General features: G+C 41.7%; 2 protein-coding genes across 2 annotated transcripts; both read right to left on the bottom strand.

Moving 5' to 3' along the window:
• Positions 1-245: 245 nt before the first annotated feature.
• Positions 246-4,355, bottom strand: LOC105053315 (cation/H(+) antiporter 15). The gene is made up of 3 exons (XM_010934415.4): positions 2,876-4,355; positions 1,730-2,749; positions 246-1,626 (listed from the first exon to the last, which is right to left on the bottom strand). The coding sequence occupies exons 1-3, from the start codon at positions 3,068-3,070 to the stop codon at positions 412-414; spliced, it is 2,430 nt and encodes an 809-aa protein (XP_010932717.1). The 5' UTR covers positions 3,071-4,355; the 3' UTR covers positions 246-411.
• A 127-nt stretch (positions 4,356-4,482) lies between these two features.
• On the bottom strand, positions 4,483-15,823 carry LOC105053039 (uncharacterized). Its single transcript, XM_019853374.2, is given in 10 exon segments — positions 4,483-5,058; positions 6,286-6,354; positions 6,442-6,507; positions 11,158-11,223; positions 11,426-11,593; positions 11,689-11,784; positions 11,870-11,956; positions 12,051-12,842; positions 12,844-13,078; positions 15,748-15,823. Coding segments are annotated over 9 exon segments (1,779 nt in total). The 5' UTR covers positions 12,892-13,078; positions 15,748-15,823; the 3' UTR covers positions 4,483-4,671.
• Between the last annotated feature and the right edge of the window lie 1,938 nt (positions 15,824-17,761).

Genomic DNA, 17,761 nt, shown 5'->3' with positions numbered 1-17,761 from the left:
GAGCAATACAGTTGTAACGTAGAGAAGTAATCGAATCCGATTCGGCAAATCAAATATCTATATTGCATACTATTTGGAATGGATTGTTCGTACCGATCTAAGGCACCAAACACAATGAAAATATTTACAAAAAAGTATAAGAAGGAAATAATTATAGAAAAAAATAAGTTTATTAAAAAAAATAAAATAAAATAAAGAATTTGACTATTCTGACAAAGACGCTTCACAAAAGACGCTTCGGATATAAAAATAATCTCTCATCGTTTTAAATAGTTTGACTCCCATGTGAAAAAAATAATTAAATAGAATAGCATTAGGAATAAATAGATTTCTAAAATTATTGAACAAATGATCAACTAAAATAGGATCCTAATTAGGTTGGGTCTCGACAACAAATCTCTAATGCATGTGCTACTGAAAATTTTGAAACACCGGCTGCGGTGGCTCAGCACGGTCGGTAGCGGTTCCATTCCCGGCATGCTGCTGCACCACCAGCACCGACACCAACGCCCTGAAGTCCGGCGAGATCAGCAGGTCCCCGATCGGGCCCAGCTCCGGGCACTCGGTCCACTCCTCCAGCCCTGCAGTGAGCGGCGACGCCACCCGTCGCCCCCTCCCCACCACATAGAGGTCGTAGACGGCCTCCATCGACCGGACCACCGCCACCGTGTCCTCGCTGTTGCTCACCACCTTCTCCGTGTACAGCACCGTCTCGTTGCTGACGAAGCGGAGGCGGAACTCGTTCAACATCTCGTCGTCCCTCATCCTTTGCGCGTCCCTCTCGAGCGTCTCCTCTTCGGACGAGTCATGCAGCGGGGTGGTCGAAAGGGAGGTGGCGCCCTCCACGAAACGCACCACGGTGAGGTTGACGGCCGGATGCTCCGCCATCCTGGCAGCGTAGGCGAGGGCCTCGCGGTCGTCGGGCCCGCTGAAGAAGAAGGCGGCGACGCTGTGGTGCGCACAGAACCGCCTGGCGCCGCCGGGGGAGCGGTCGACGAAGAGGGCGACGGAGCAGGGGGGGTCGGAGAGGATGTTCTGGTTGACGGTGCGGACGTTGGGGCTGCCTTCGACGAGCTGGCCGTCGGCCGTCGGGTGCTTGTGGAAGGGGAGGACGATGAGGGAGGCTCGGCGCTCCTCGGCGAGGGAGCACACGTCCTCGTGCATGGTGTTGGGGGAGGAAAAGGCGGTGAGGGTCTGGATGGAGACGCCGGCGGCGTGCTGCTCGTAGCTATGGAAGGCGGCGATGATGCTCTCGGACTGTGCTTGCCCGTGGGGGTGGGCCTTGTCGCCCCGGTTTTGGTCGGCGCCGGCGCCGTGGTGCATGATGAGCATGGCGGAGGCGCGGCCGGTGAGCTCGACGAGGTGGAGGGCACAAACGAAGATGGGGGAACGCTTGGTGGGGTTGGAGAAGTCCAGCAGCCTGGTGATGCTGTGGACGTGGCGGGTGCTGTGGACGCAGGCCACCATCCGGAGCTCCGCGTCCGGCCTCGACCGCTCGAGCTGCCGCCGCCTGTGCCCGATCAGCGGCCGCGTCGGCTTGTACGTCCACGTCACCAGCGGCGCCACCACCGCCGTAGCGAGTGCCGAAGCTACGGTCATCACCGTGAAGAAATCATTAAGAACGATCTGGAGGATACATATATATAATTAGTTAATTAATTAATCCATCCATCCACAATAGGCAATTAATTAATTAGGGATTAATATGTATGTATGTATGTATATATACTTTGGCGTCCTTTCCGACTTTGAGGATGATCAAGTGGAGGGGGCCCTTGGCGATGGCGAGGAAGCCAAGCGTGAGGCTCTCGTGGAGGGGGATGGAGTAGCGGTAGGCGGCGAGGACGGTGCCGAGCACCTTGACCAGGACGGTGACCGCGAAGACGGCGACGAGGCGGATGGCGCCGGGGGGGGATAGGATGGTTTGGAGGTTGGCGACCAAGCCGCTGCAGAAGAAGAAGAGGGGCATCATCAAGTGCACCATGAAGAGCTCCAACCGCTGGATCAACGCGGTGGCGAGCGGGCCGTTGGGTATCGCGAGCCCGTACGCGAAGGCCCCGAACACCCAATTCATCCCGATCACGTCCGCGATGAACCCCGCGGCAGCCGCGCCCGCCAGGAGGACGCCCATCTCCATCTCGGACCCCCGCTCGTCCCCCTCCGCCCTCCGCCCCAACATCCACCGGACCGCCGGCCGGACCACGAAGAAGCAACCGATGAGGAAGCCGGCGCTGGAGAGAATCGCCCACACCGCCGCCTCCAACGAGGCCTCCTGATCCAGGCGCACACCGAAGGCCAGGCAGATGGCGAGCAGCATGAAGGAAAGCATGCTGCTGATGATGGAGGAGGCCATGGCGACGGGGCCGACGCTGGAGTTGAGGAGCTTGAGCTCGGTGATCATGCGGGCGAGGACGGGGAAGCCGCTGATGGAGACGGTGATGCCGAAGAAGATGTAAAAGACGACCGGCTTGACCGTCTTTCTGGAGAGGAGAGAGTGGAGGTCGAGGAGGTAGGTGGCGGCGGAGCTGACGACGAACGGGAGGGCCATGCCGGCGACGGCGAGGGTCAGCGCCTTCTTCCTCAGCTCCCGCAGCGCGTTCACGTCCAACTCCAGGCCCACCATGAAGACGTAGAAGAGAAGCGCGAAGTTCCCCACGGTGCTCAAAATGAAGTAGTTTTGCTCCGGGGGCAGGCGGTGTACATTCGGAAAGAAGTATCCCAGAACCGATGGGCCCAACAAAACGCCGCTCTGGATATATGTATGTATGTATTTATATCTACGTCAATTAAGATTTTCCTCATGAAATCTCGTTTATTTGAAGAAATGGAGATTTTAAAGGTTAATAAGATGGATGGATCTACAAGGCTGGCTTACGAGGATTTCAGCAACAATTCTTGGCTGGTGTAAGGGCTTGAGAAGGAACTCCACCGTCTGAATGGTGACGATCACCACGACGAGCTGGACGAGGTAGGCAGGCAACATGAAATCCGTTAGTATTGTTGTTGATTTCCAAGATGGTGGGGTTTTGATGCCTTCTGGCCAATAGCAATACCAAATGCTGTCGCCCATGGTGAACAATCGATATTGGGAGCTGCTTCCTCTGGCTTAATTAATTTTCTCGATGTCTTCTTCTTCTTCGAGGGAGCATTGAGGAAGATGATCATGTTGAGAACAAGGGGAACCACCAACCATATATAGTAAATAAAATACCAGAAACAGAAACACCTGAGGAATTTGGAGAAATTGGACCCGCTTACTATTTTGACGATGCTGCCGCTGCCACTTCAAAGCTCGGGAATTTGAATCCGCTTACTATTTTTAGGCTAGTTTGTGCATGCGAGTGTATTATTAACTATGGATAGCAATCATCACAGAATGGATGGTCATCAAACAACATGCGCGATGCATGGCACCGAGGCCATCCATTGCTGCATCCATGTGTGGATTATGATGACTTTGCTGTGGAGCATCTTTGCACAACGCATGCAACTTCGTCCCAACCGGGCGGGGCACGTATCGACTCCCCATTTCGATATGATCGGTGTCCAACAAAGTTGACCATGTCCGCTTTCTCTTCAAAATACCTGCTGCATTGCTAAGGCACTAGAGGAGACTGCTCGGCTATATTTAGCCATGGTTGCCCGCTCCCTAATTTAGTCCCGGTCGTTCGTTGGTCTCAGATTCGGACGGCAATTGGTTGACCTGGTCTTCCGATCCCATCTCCTCCTTGCTGGGCCACCTCAGTCAACCGGTCAATGATAACGGATGACATCTGGTTCCATAGTGGCACGCTAGGGGTGGCATGAGGTTATACTGGTTCCAGGTACCTCCCAACGTGCATAGAATCGGACCCAGTGGGAGATTGTGGACTATATATAGTGTGACCCAAATACAATCCATCCAAGTATGATTGGCTTTGATAGTCATGGAGAGAGATCTTTGGCAAGAAGTCCTTTGGATTGAAGGAGCTCACAGTAATAATCAATAGTTTTAGTAAATGGATGTAAAGGGTAAATAATGTTCCATATGAGCTTCGGTCAAAAATTTTCCTAATAACGGTCATGTTGCGGGTGGGTAGATTATCAAAGAGACGATCAAAAATTTTCGATACACCTGCCTGAAGAAGGGATGATTTATTAACTTTTCTTTCAAAATTCTGAAAAGATTGGAAAGAATGCCTTCTAATGAAGATGTACACAGTAATCACTGTTGAGAAGCTGAAACGGTTTGAACCATCCATGCTAAATGAAAATCAAGGATAAGAACCAGTATTATGGATGGTCTATGTATGGGTGGAGTAGAAAGAGCCATTCGCTGAGGACTGTATCATTGCGGAAGCTCTCAGAATTTAGACACTAAGGGACTGATTCTTTTCAAATTGGCTGGAAGGGTCAACTTCCTGACAAGACCGAGCGGTTCGGTCACAAAACACGGAAGCACAAGTTTCTTCACTTCCAATTTTGATTTATCTCACAGATTCATTAAATCTATACCAATAAATTTATTTACTTACTATAAATACATGTATCAACATACATGTACATGAATGGTATACAAAATATTTATCTGGACATCCACATGTATGCCGAATAAGCATATCAGCCTACTGATCAAACTTAAGTTCCAAAAGCAAACAAATTAGAAATGAAAGGGAAATTCCAAGTTAGCTTTCATGCCTTGGGTTTCAACATTTTTGCGTTGCCTACTGGTTTCTGAGCCCCTTTAACAACAGGCCCGTTGCAACCATTTGGTCCATCTTCTGAACCAGTCCTCTCCATGATGCATTGGTTGCTTGGGCAGATCACCCCATGGCTCACATCAGGTTTCCTTCTGTCAGGTGGAATGGCACTGGAAGAGGAGCCTTTCTGACCAGATATTGCAGTGGCAAGAGCAATTGGCATGAGACAGAGGCCTTTGGTCTGAAGGTACTGCATTGCCATGGTGACATTGGACTCCATCAGCTTAACAACTTCTTGCTCGAAGGCTAAGCTATCCTGCGACTCAGATAGATCTGTTCCCAGCACGACCGATGGTGACGCTAATAGGAGCAGATTGCCCTGAATTGAAAATAACAGTTTAAATGAGCATGACATTTTTTTTTAATCGAGGATTAGAGTCTTCAAAAATAAACAATGTGCTGGTCCAAAATTTTCCCAGTGGTCCAAATGACTTTGTCAAGCATTATAAAGAAAAGTTCATCAACAAGCTAAAGAAAAGGAGCAAAGGCCACAAATTGCCATAATGAGAAAGTTCAAGCACACTCCCTCTCAGTCAGAACATTTTTCCAAATCTTACAACAGTTTCCCCAACCTGATTAGGGCATGTTTGCCCAAAGTACCCATCCACTGATAACTTATGATCGATGTTGTCATTTTCTCAACAAGGTGATTAAAAGAACAGATGGAAGACTGGTTGAGAAAGGCTGCCAATTGCTGGCAATCCCTGAATTTTCGAAATAATGAAATTCAACTGGAAAGTAGCTTTCATTATCCCCTAAATACAGGGCTATGGGAGCCCCAAACTTTCCCTAATCAGAAAAATACTTCCCCCTGCTCTGCTCGGTCTTCTCACCCTTAGCTATAGAGCAAATATTCAATGTATGAGCCAAGCAGGCTCCAAAAAACCCTGTCTCTCAGGTGACCGATCTATGCTTCCAAGGGCTCTCACAGAGGATCATGCTCGTGTTTGGCAGAAAATTATAAAAACAGAGAGGAAAGATGGCACAAGACTATGCTTTTTTTTTTTTTCCTGAAGTAATGAACGATAGTTATCATATATAGGATACAAATAAAAAACACAGCAGTGTCAACTTCAGTGGGAAGCATAGTGAGCAAGATATAATCAAACATATCTAGCCAAGCTGGGTTGGAGATGTCAATATCTCTACCCTCAAAATTTCCTTTCTTTTTCCATCTCCACTTGTGATGATTGAGTTTTGAGAATGACTAAGAGTCCTAAACTAATGTCCAAAATGAAGAGTGAAGCCGTGCACAAAAAACTAACGTAACAGAAAATTTTTATATGGAAAAAAGATGTATCAGAGCCAGTTCATATTGCATAAGATAATAATTTATGAGACATAATATAAGAGAAAGATAGTTTTGTTTCACTAATCAGAAACCAAAAGATGGCTAACATAATGATGTCCTACTCCACTGCTACTATGAAAATTCCCCAATTCCCCCAAAACCAAATAGCAACATCAAACCATGTAAGAACAAAAACTAGCATGTGATGCTGTAGGACAAATAGACAACTAAAATGGAAGGGAAAGGATATGGCACCTCAGCTTGAGAATCTGTGAGTAGGGGGACAACTGCTCCAGCGGCACCCAACCGACTCATGCTTAATACCTGCAGTTCAAATATCAGAAAGAATGTCATATACAGAGCAGAATGAAGTTACGCATAATAGTTTTGAAGTATGCTTTGGAAGCAAACTTTGACTTGCAGCTGAAGGAACTTGACATAGTCAATGATTTCATCAAGCATTGATGCCTTATCTGCCTGCAAACAAAAGTGGAAAATTCAGTCATGAGCAGCTGTTGGCAAGGTCTCTATTATTCTCCTGGAACTAGGGAACAGAACATTTGGTCGAAACTATAGAGGACCCTATTTCACAACAAGGGAATAAAATCAAGCTTAAAGATCCTATAGCTGCATAACCAATCATGAAAGTGAAGGAAAATGCAGAGATCACCATTGCATATAAAATGAAACAGAAAAGTGCATTACTGATTATGAAAGTGCAGAACAAAACTACAAGCTATGTACTGAAATGATAAATAAACGGGTCTGATAAATATATATAAATTTAAGCAAAGCTACCCTTGGCTTATGATGTCACATAAAAGTGTGGACATGGCACCACTGACCCAGAGAAAACAGCTGTCTATATTATGTTTCCAGAAGATCAATGTGCACAGAGGAAAAAAGCAAGAAAGTTATTGGTCCCTACAAGACAGTGTATACTTGAGAACTATATATTGATGAAATAGATATTAGAATCGTTGCTGCAAGGCTCCGGAGGAGAATTGACGAGGTCGGTTTTGAACTGAGCTGGAGTGCTGCTAAGAGTCAAGTTGATGTAGACCACGAATGATGCTGCAAAAGAAGTCCTAAAATCGTAGGGTACCCTCTGGTTAATGATCCTCCGATGATTAAGTCAGCCGGGACCTTAAGAAGTGAGAACAGATAAATGAAAATAGAGAATTGGAAGGCAAGAAGAATGAATTTAGGTGGAAAGAGTGAGGACTCAATTCCCTTCAATAGGGGAGCTGAAATGAATTCAGCAGAGTCTCTACTCTGAGTTCAGACTTTTTCCCTGGAGAGTACCCCATCCCTTTTTATATAGAGGGGGCTTGCTCAGGCCGTTAGGAGAGTTTGTTAAGCCGTTAAGGATCTGTTAAGCCATTATTTTATTGTAACAGAATTGCCAACTATATGGAGATCGTGGGTTGTTTACCCCACGTGAAAAGTAGCTGTAGCATAGCCGAAAGATGGCTGTAATAAAACTAGACAGTAACTAATTCAATACATTTGATTCTGGATGACATCGGTTCAAGATCGATGTCCCGCATACAGATCGGTACCAGGCTGAACTTCAACCAGCCACAATATTCTGTCAAGAGTCAACCCAAATGAGTCTAGATCGGTACACAACTGGGCTGAGGGCCAAACCAATTCGGTATTTTACCGGCTTGATCCAGAATTTCATTGCGTGAATATAACTCTTCAGATGATCTTTCTTGATGCTGCCACATGTCCAGAAGTCAGTTAGTTGTACCAACAAAGATTATTGATCTGGCAAAGATCAGATGATCCATCGACAAGTAGGGCTGTGCAATATTTGCAGATTTATGCCTGGAGGAGACTAGACAAGCCTCTACTGATGGAAAACTATGCAAAGGATGAAAACTATGCAATCTTTAGCTCACTTGCTGCACACATATTGGTAAAGAATGCAGACTTCATACAGGTTGATGAACATGTAAAACTGTTCTTAGAAGCAGTCACAATGGGGCATGGTCAAAATGACCTAAGATGGTTTAAAATGAGCCTTTTGGACAGGAAAAATGACATCTTCTTTTGCAAAATATAAAAGTAGAGTAGAATTTCTTGAAAAATTCTTTCAACCTATATAATTTAAGATGTGTACATATAAGATGCACTTATATTGAACATAGGGTCTAAAGTAAGTATATACATCCATTGCCAAATTCAACTATTGGAGTTGAAAAATGAAATCCTAACTGTTAAATTGATCTATAAGATCTTTAATATCTATAAACCAAAAAAAAAAAAATATGATTTGGAGACTTCTTGCCTATAAAGTTGTCACAAGAAAAGCTCAAACCCAACCTAAACCCATAAGCCTATGGGTCGAGCATGGTCTCAAAGTTAGAGACCCATAAAACCTTTCCAAGTCCTGGTCTAGCTCTGGTAAAGGTATACCCACCCAGACTTGACCCGATCATATAATATTTTAGGGTACACGACTAATTATTTTATGAAGCTGAACTAATTCGACCAAGACTTGATAGTTTACCAACTATAAAATGTATCCTCTTGCTCATATCCTTCATATATCCTATAGAAGAAATTAATTATGCTCTAAAGCCATGTCAATTATCTTGGGATGTCAAGGGAATTGGTCTTGCTAAATAATAGTATACACTTGGGACCCAGATTCAACCCGATATATACCCAATCCAAACCCCATAAGTGTTGAGTAGGATAAGGGTCTTGACATACCTAGACCTGGTTTTCTTTCTCAAAATTTTTTAAAAAAATTTAAAAAAAAATCTAATGGCTTATGAGTTTTTTCTTACCTAGACTTAAATCACACTAGATTCTTGGATGAGGTAAATATAATTTACATAGACACAACATGGTGATGTTATCATATAGACACCAAAACTAGTTGAACTGGTATGTATCAGTCTGCAACTATTGGTGCTAACAGTCATACTGACCCCGTCAGTGTCGGTACTAACAGCTGTATCAGTCTAGGTTGGTCACAGCTGTATCAGTCTGGTAGCATACTGTTCCAGGACAAAATTGCTACATGATTTGATACCTAACATATTATATAATATAATACATTAAATATGTATACATAATGTAATATCTGCTCATATACATGTCAAGAGGGATGGGAGTGGTGTGTGGAGTAAATTTCAATAATTCCACAGTTGCACTAGTGATAACTTGAGGCCTTTATCTCAAGATAACTTACCTCAAGAACCCCCAGAGAGAGAATTTCTATCTCCAGAATAAGTTGGTTTGATTGGGATAACAAACAAGCCATACTAGTCTTTGTGCAAATTTTTGGATGTCTAGCAAGATAATGGGCATAACCCCCCTCTTCGCAATTTTATCCTCCAATGAAGCTGGGCCAAAACATAGTGTTGTCCAAATTGGTGTCTAGGCAGTTAAAGAGACCAGATCACCATAGTCCATTTGGTTATTTTTATGTATGATTTGGTTATTTTTGTTAAAGAGATCAGATCACCATAGTTCAATTGTTTTTTTTTTTACTTTTTATGTATGATTTGGGGGGAAAATTAGGTTAATTATGTTATTTTTTGAAAAAAAAAAAAAAAGACAGAGGGGAAAAAAAACTATTCTGGCCTTTGGGTGGTTGCATGGTTGCTCACAGACAATTAGGGTGCCTCCTATGGGAGGTGAATAAGTGGATGGTTGTGGAGCCGGCTGGTTGCTCCTTGCTCTAGCTTTTGGGGAGGGAGGCAACTCTAGGTTCAAGTGACAGGGTGGATGAGATGAGGGAAATGATAACATAAGTACACTTGTTATTTTCACTCTTATTTACACTTTTGACAACACTTCACACATTACTATAGATACTAGTAAACAAATTCTGTAATGACTGAAACAAAGTGATCGAACAGAACAAGTTACATTTCTTGCTGTGGTGGAAGTATTACAGTATTACTTCCTAACATCTGCTTCTTATTTCTCTGGTTTTTCATTCTCATGGTTCCCTTCTAAATCACTAATTCTTAGTACTTGACATTCCCCGATTTCACATCCATTTACCTCTAACCTTCATAGTTTTTAATCAAATATCAATTTTGCTGTCAAATTTCAGCAGAACTCAACTTCTATTTCTTTATCATAAAAGCTTCAAGAACTTTGATAGAAGGTCTAGTCAGAGCCCTGGATCAGGCACAATCTAACACAGTAGTTTCTTTACCTTAAACATCAGATGTAAAAGACAACTTCCAGAAAACCATGATTTCCATTCTGCATAACCTTCAGCACCATCAATTTGGATGACCCTTTCCCCATAACCCTTCTTCCATTGGTAGGCTTCCTCAATTGTACATATTTCAATTGCGTCTCCATTAGTTCGAGTAAATTGCATTCATATATCTATCATGTTCACGTTATCTACATTATGTAATCCCTACAACAGTAAAGATTACTATCTCAATCCTGAAGACACAAAGGAAAGATTGTCACATGAAATCCTAAAAACACTATTGAGTTTTGACTGTATGCATCCTCTGTTATGGCAAAGGAAACATATTCCATGAAAGTAAGCCTTTAGCAGTTGAGCTAATATCATTTAATCAATTAAGCACTAAACTAACCAAAAATAACATAAACCGTGACATCTCCTGGTGGTCAGCTGTATATTCATCTACAAAAGCACACTCACATAAAAGCTTAGAACAGATTTCTCATGGTCAAAACTGGCTTGCCTTGACACACAACTCAACTACTACTTGTGATTGCACCTGTATATATGCTTTCCAAGTATGAACAATTTCAGTACAAACCTAATTTCCCTTTCACCTTATGCTAAGTGGTTAACACAGTCCACACCACTATAGTTCCATACAATGGATTCTTAACAGAGGATAATCAAGGCATTTAAAGTCAGTACTCAGTAGAACATTACATTGTTATGATGATGAGATGTGCGGCTCCCATTATATTCAAGTTGCCAAAAGGTCCCTTTAATTGAAGGTGGTCTATCACGTCAGTTTACATGCTACATAGATACCCCATCTTTAAATTTTGACCACTTCCAAACAAAGGCAAATCACCAAATCAACCGTATGACATTATTTCAGAAAGATCAAGGAAAAATATCTCTAAACAAAATGGGAAAACAATGGTAAAGTATACCTTATTTGAATTTGGCACAAGCTCCTGCAGATTCTTCATTCTTTCTGCAATTTTTTCTCTCCGAACCTGCATTTAATGGTCAACGTCCACATTAAATTGTATTTCTCTTATGATGAAGAAAATATAAAACAACTAACAAAATAACATATAATATTAAGGTAACCAACAAAAACAATTCAAGCAAGGAAACCTTACTAAAACAAACTTCATAAGGCCATTCATGTAGCCAGGCATGTCATAAGGCATGATAAGAGAATCATAAACTAACCCGTTCTGCAATACTATGAGGATCTGTGGCCTGACCACGGCGTGCTCTCACACGTGGCTTGACAGCTTCATTGCAACCACCAGCATTAGATGGAGTTGATTGTGTTTGAGTACTAGAAGAATGATTCATGTGATGCTTGCTAGTATTTCCTTCAGTAGATGGTGGCAACTATACATGGCAGCAAAAGCAGTCTCTTATCAAATGAAAAGGCAAAACTACTACTATAGCCATAGAACAAATATATAGGTAACAAAGTATAAAACCTGTTGACACATCTGTATTCCTGCTGTTTTAGTTGATGACATTTGCGGCCGAGAAGCCAAAGAGGGCAAACAAAGGTGGTGTAACCCATTTCGCTCCTGCAAATATGGGCACTTTAAGTTTGAACAACATATCAGCATAGCTAAAAACAGAAGTTAAATAAGTTAAATAAGTATGTGGTACTTGTTGTTGCGAATCACCACCAATCATTTTTATCTGTTGTCCACCACTGAAAGAAGGAAAATTAGGGTTGTGAAGCTCATTATGTTCCTGCAAGTGACATTTGAATATAAAAAGGGTTAGAAGAGTAATCATCCATGAGAGGAGACAAGTATATTACCAAAATATGCATATGTAACTTTACATGGACAGATGCAGCGGGCAAATCATCCAGCTGTGCAAACTTGCCATTCTCAACACATGTTTTCCTCAATATAACATTATCACTTTCCAACTCTTGGAAACCACATGCTTGTAGTCTCCCCTGTCCCATTAAAGAAGAAACACCTGTGTATGATGAAGGCCACATTAATGGAAGTGAAGAAATTGAATGGGCATCTCCAAGTGACTGTGTGAAGGCAGATAATTCGCCACCATTGCTCTCAATTGAAGTAGACACTGTCAGTGAGCTATGAGGAAATGCTACAGAGCATGATGGATTCAAGTCTGAGCCAAATGTTCCTGCTGTTAAATTACTCTCAATAACCCCCAGTAGTGAGAAACCACTTTCCTGTGTCATATTATCCTGGAGGGATGGTTGCGAGTTTTCTCTATGTAGCTTATGCATGGATAATTTCTCACCAGGAAACATGCCCTTATCAATGCCATATGTGGTATTTCCATGAACAAAGAAGGAAGAGGTGCTATCATGGCTTTGAAGATTTAAGTCTTCTGTGCATGCATTCCCAATGATATGACTTGAAGGTATCACACATATGGGTGGGTTCTTTCCGTCTCCATATGCTTCCAACGAACCAGCAAGTAAGCTAGTTGTCTGAGATACAGCAGTGCCAACCCAAGATGACCGTGCAGATGTATTTGCATCTGGCCATGTTTGTGATGAAAGGAAGCGATCAGTGAAATCATCCATTTCAGTTTCTCGGAAAAACTCCACTGCCTCAGTGTGAGAAGAGTGAGAATACAGATTCTTGTGATAGAAGACAATAAAATCCTTCAGGTATAATCGTTTCACCCAGAAATCTCATGACTAAACAGAAGCCACCATCTCCCCAATCCTATATTACAGCATCCAGCTTGATAGAAGTGATTTTATGGACAGGATAACAAATAATACATTCCAAATCTTTTCATTCACCTATTTCCAGAACATCCCATAATCAGGAATAGTGAGAAATGCAAGTAAAATAGCTTCTTCTCCTATTCTCTTGACTCCTACCTAGCATGAGAAAGAATAACCATTAACTTATTATAGACATATAATTAGAAAAATCAGTTGCAGCAGTTACCATTTCACCAGAAAGCTCAAACAAAATGGAGTCTAGATGAAACAGGAAAGATAAAAGGAGAGCACAGCATCATAATTCAAAGCAGTCCACAGCACAACACCATTCTGCACCATCCAGCATGAAACTCCCCAAAAAAAACATGCCATGTCTAGGGCAGGCACTTGGCAAGAATGCTTCTCATCAGCTGAGGAATGTGACTAGATGAGACGAATTCATGATCAGAAATACCAAATCAATCATCATATGCAACTAAGCAATGACCAAGAAAGTCATCCTCCTTGCTTTTTAATGTAGCATGAGAATCTCCTTCTTTCTACATACCCTTTCAAAATCAATTTCAAGTCAGTCATAAGACCAGGAGCAAATGCTCTAATCTCAAACCCATGAGACCCACAGAGGCCTTTGAAATGTATAGACATCCATGTGCTATCAAACACCCAATCCACATGGACCTGGAACATCAAGAAAATATCCATCATGATTTAGCCTAATCATGGTAACCCGCAATTATGCTCATTACCAGTTCATACTTCACAGAGATCATCACCTTCAACCCACGGCAACTTCCATATTTACCAGTCATATTTGACAATTGTGATGTCCAAATTTTAAGAGATTTTATATTCTTTTGTGGTCAGATAGCAGATATAAAACTAGAGGAAGTTGCTAGAGTATATTACTTATGCCACTTATCTTATTTACATACCCACATACTTTTTTAGTACACTGCCATTTTTGTGTCCCCTGTGACACAATAAATTCTCCCATCAGATAGTTTGGAAATTAGTTGAGTCAAGCAACCACCTAACTAAAAGATCTAGCTATTAGCATGAAATCTAAATTAGTAACAAAGCAACTTCATTTTTCTGTTTGGTCATTGAACATAAGGAAAGATGCAAAATCACATCAGCCTATCCTAGGCACAAGGTCCTACAATTCTTAAGCAATAGGACCAAGGCAACTTGGCTCCATAAGCCTCCACACCATGCATGTCGTGTCACAGGTATTAACAACATCATCACACGTATGAATGCTTCGAAATCTTTGAGGACATTTGAGGGATTTGAACCTAGAACCATCTTCAAAGAGATAAGGTACCCACCGCAGGGGCCATGCCCAGGTTGGCAGCAAAGTCATGTCATGTGCAATAAATGAGCAATTTTAACATTAAAACAATGTCAACTCAACTAACTTCTCATACTTCTTGCAATTGTGTCATAATAACTTTACTGGATTATATCAACCTCTAACAGAATCTATTAAGTCATACAGACTGTACATTAAGTGTAAACAAACCTACAGAAAACCACTGTGTTCATTCCAGCAAACTCAGAACAATCCCACTATGCCTCAAATTCCCTTCACAGCACATACAGATATAATTAATAGGAAGTAAAGTAAAAACAATATTGAAAGGAGAGTTGACCATTTAGTTAATGATTTTCTTTTTGTTTTTTAAATAGAAAATGATGAATCTAAAGTTTCTTCAATTCAGATCAATATCTATTATCAAATAATGCATAAACCAATGCTAGAATTGAACCAAGATTGTGTAAGTATAAAAAAAAGAGTTTGCCCAATTCTCATCACTGAAATATTAAAACATTCTGATAAACTTAAACGGAATGGATTGAATATTCGTATAATCTAACCTAGAAACATATTATTTCACATGTTCCCATTATTCATGAGCTAGACTTGGCTACACTTGAGTGGATCTCTATTTAGATCCGGTCAGGTCTACATTGGACAATGGGGATCTTGAATTAATGATCCGAAATATGGTACATGATCTATTACCTCTAAACTGCTTACATACCAAAAATCATATAATTTGAAGACCCCTAACCTATGCATCTGAAATTAAATTATATCTAATTTTTGATCACTTGATGGCTAAAGATCTCCAAATCATATGATTTTTGATATGTAAGTAGTTTAAAGATAGTACATCACATCCAATAGCTCAGATCAACGATTTGGGACCGTTATTGTCCAACGTCAGATCTCGCCAAGTCCAGCTCCATTATTCATACTATATAATTTTCTACTAAGCACAAATTTCTCATCAAAAGAAAGCACAAAACTTTATGACTTGCCAAATAATTGTCTGAAGGGGATTAAAAAAAATTATACAAACTCAAATATGAACATCTCAAAATCATATCTTAGACAAACAGAGGCTGATCGAACAACTCGAAAAAACCCAGCCAAAGATGTCCAAAAATAGGTGAAGAACACATCTTTAACCACCCTGACACCAACTCACCAACCGTAACCATAAAATGTAACGGCATACCCTCAGAAAAATCACAAACTCACACCAACCGCAGCAAGCAAAACAGCACAAGACCAAATAAAACCAACAGCTGAATCCCAAAAAAAAAAAAAGAAAAAGAAAAAAAGAAGCGGCAGGCTAATAACTTCACGATTACAAGACAAGGGATCAGAAATTCGCACGCAAACACGAACAGCCGGGAAATCAAAGCAGAGCAATCGCTAACTACATGATTCAATCGAGAGAATTTGCGATCCCCTTACCCTAATTTGGTCGAAGTACGGGGATTGGAAGTGAGCGGGGGAGCATGTACTTACCAAGGGGAAGCCAATAGAGCAGCTTGGGAGCAAGACACAGGATTTGGAGGAATGAGAGGAGAGCGTAGAACAAAAACAGTTCCAGCTTTCTGCGCCGAGAACTGGGGGGTTTTAAGTGTGAATGGGGAAGGGCAGGGGGAACACGGTGTGAGTCTTGTACGTGCCGGAATGATTTTGTATAAGCGCATCCGATTTAGCAAAAAGTTGGGGCCCCACTCTCATAGAGTTGGAATCTTCTAGTATGGTGTGGTCACCCGTGGTGGAAACAAATGTTAGGCTTCTTTCCGCTTGGGGACGTACCGATCTTATGAAACAGTAGCATATACAAGTGAAAATAGTATGGAATTTCTTCTCTTTTTTTTATTGGACAATAGCACATAAATGTACCATAATTCGCTTTGCATTTAGATTAGAATTTGATGTGGGTATTTGTCTATGCCTAAATATTTATACTAATTCGAGGTAAATTTGTTCAATTTTAATTCAATTTCAAGTTTGGGAGATCAAGGTACACCATGAGGTTAAAAAATTATTACATGCTTTTGCTTGGCATGGATTTATGATAGATAATATTTGCCTTTGTTTGAATCTATTTTTACTTGCCAACTTCAAATCTTTTTAAGTACATAGTGAAATCTATAATGATATGAAATAATTACTTAATAACAAAAAAACCAACTATGATTAATAAATAAATCATGGCAAGTCTTATATATATTATTTATTATTTAAATTTAACAGTAAATGGGTATCATATAATAAACAATAAAATTTGCTTGATAGACAGCTAGAATCCAAAAGTAAAATGATTACTAAATTAAATTATGTAAAATTGGAATTAATTATATTAAAAAATAATAAGGTAGATTTGAAATAAAGAATATCTACTTTTGGCTCCCTTGTGTTTTATATTTATACAGTTCCGCATCACTAAGCAGAAGTTTGGCAGGGGAACGAGGTAAGCTCACTAGGGTAGCCAAGGTTTAGGTTCTTTAATTCAAGGATTGGCTCATGATTTGATTGGTAGAGTTCATATAAAATTGTTCCAACGTTGTACAAGACTCGCACGTAATTGACCAGGTTGCCCACAATTCACTACCCCATTTGTTTATTCCCTCTCGCCGGAGTTGTTTTCCCGAAAAAGATTTTGTTCCCCACACGTGGCGTCCTTCTGTTGGCTGTAAGGTACGGCTGCTGCTCCTGGTTTTGTTGGGAACTGTCCTCCACGCCACGCGGCTTTTAAAAGCGGTCGCCCGGGAAAGTCCCCCGGCTTTTTCCAAAGCGGACCGCGTCGAACCTTCCCCAAATGACTAAACTACCCCTGGATTCGGTTACGCTCTCTTTGACGAAAATAGCCCTACTTTTCAAGGAACTTACGCATCAAAGCATAGGCAATACGGTAAATTTCGTCTCCCTGGGCCCTGGACTACGTCTACGTGGAGCTGTTTCGCCGACATCCGCGGGGGTAAGCGCGGCGTCGGGAGTTGTTTGTAATTTGTGTGTATGGAAGGGTTAAGTTATAAATTTGGGATGAGCGGAAGAGAGGTTCCTGACCGTCTGATCGGGAGAGGGGTAAGATGGTAAATATGGTACGAGACGTTTTGTTAAGACCGGATTGGGCGGAGTAGTTGGTTAACCTTTGACGTGGCAGGTAGAGGTGGGGCCCACATGATACGCGCGAGAGGAATTTGCGTGAACCACGACTTGGGAAGCAGTTTGGCCACAAAACTTGAACGGGTCCAGTTGAGTCACCCTTCTTTTATGCGTCAAGTTGAGATTGGATGATCGAGCACGTAGAAATTATGTTGCAGCTGGATCCCATCATTATATACTTGTTAATCACGTCACAGATGGATGCATGGACTAACGAGCCACACGCACACATTAAAAAAAAAAATTGCTTTTAAGGGTACACTTCATGGAAGGATTATTGATGGCGTATGTAGTTTCTGCTTGATTACAAAAGTATGGTTGATCATAGGCACGATAGCTTATCCATCCCATCTAGTGTAGC

Source organism: Elaeis guineensis, chromosome 10 (genome assembly GCF_000442705.2).
Source record: "Elaeis guineensis isolate ETL-2024a chromosome 10, EG11, whole genome shotgun sequence".
Classification (NCBI taxonomy): domain Eukaryota; kingdom Viridiplantae; phylum Streptophyta; class Magnoliopsida; order Arecales; family Arecaceae; genus Elaeis; species Elaeis guineensis.
This window is presented reverse-complemented; position numbering and strand designations above follow the sequence as displayed.

Bases quoted from the DNA above. Each gene is read 5' to 3' on its own strand.
- LOC105053315 (XM_010934415.4), bottom strand. From the start codon at position 3,070: ATGGGCGACAGCATTTGGTATTGCTATTGGCCAGAAGGCATCAAAACC. The intron at 2,750-2,875 runs GTAAGCCAGCCT...ACATATATCCAG, and splicing joins GAATTGTTGCTGAAATCCTC to AGCGGCGTTTTGTTGGGCCC. The intron at 1,627-1,729 runs GTATATATACAT...TGTATCCTCCAG, and splicing joins AAGTCGGAAAGGACGCCAAA to ATCGTTCTTAATGATTTCTT.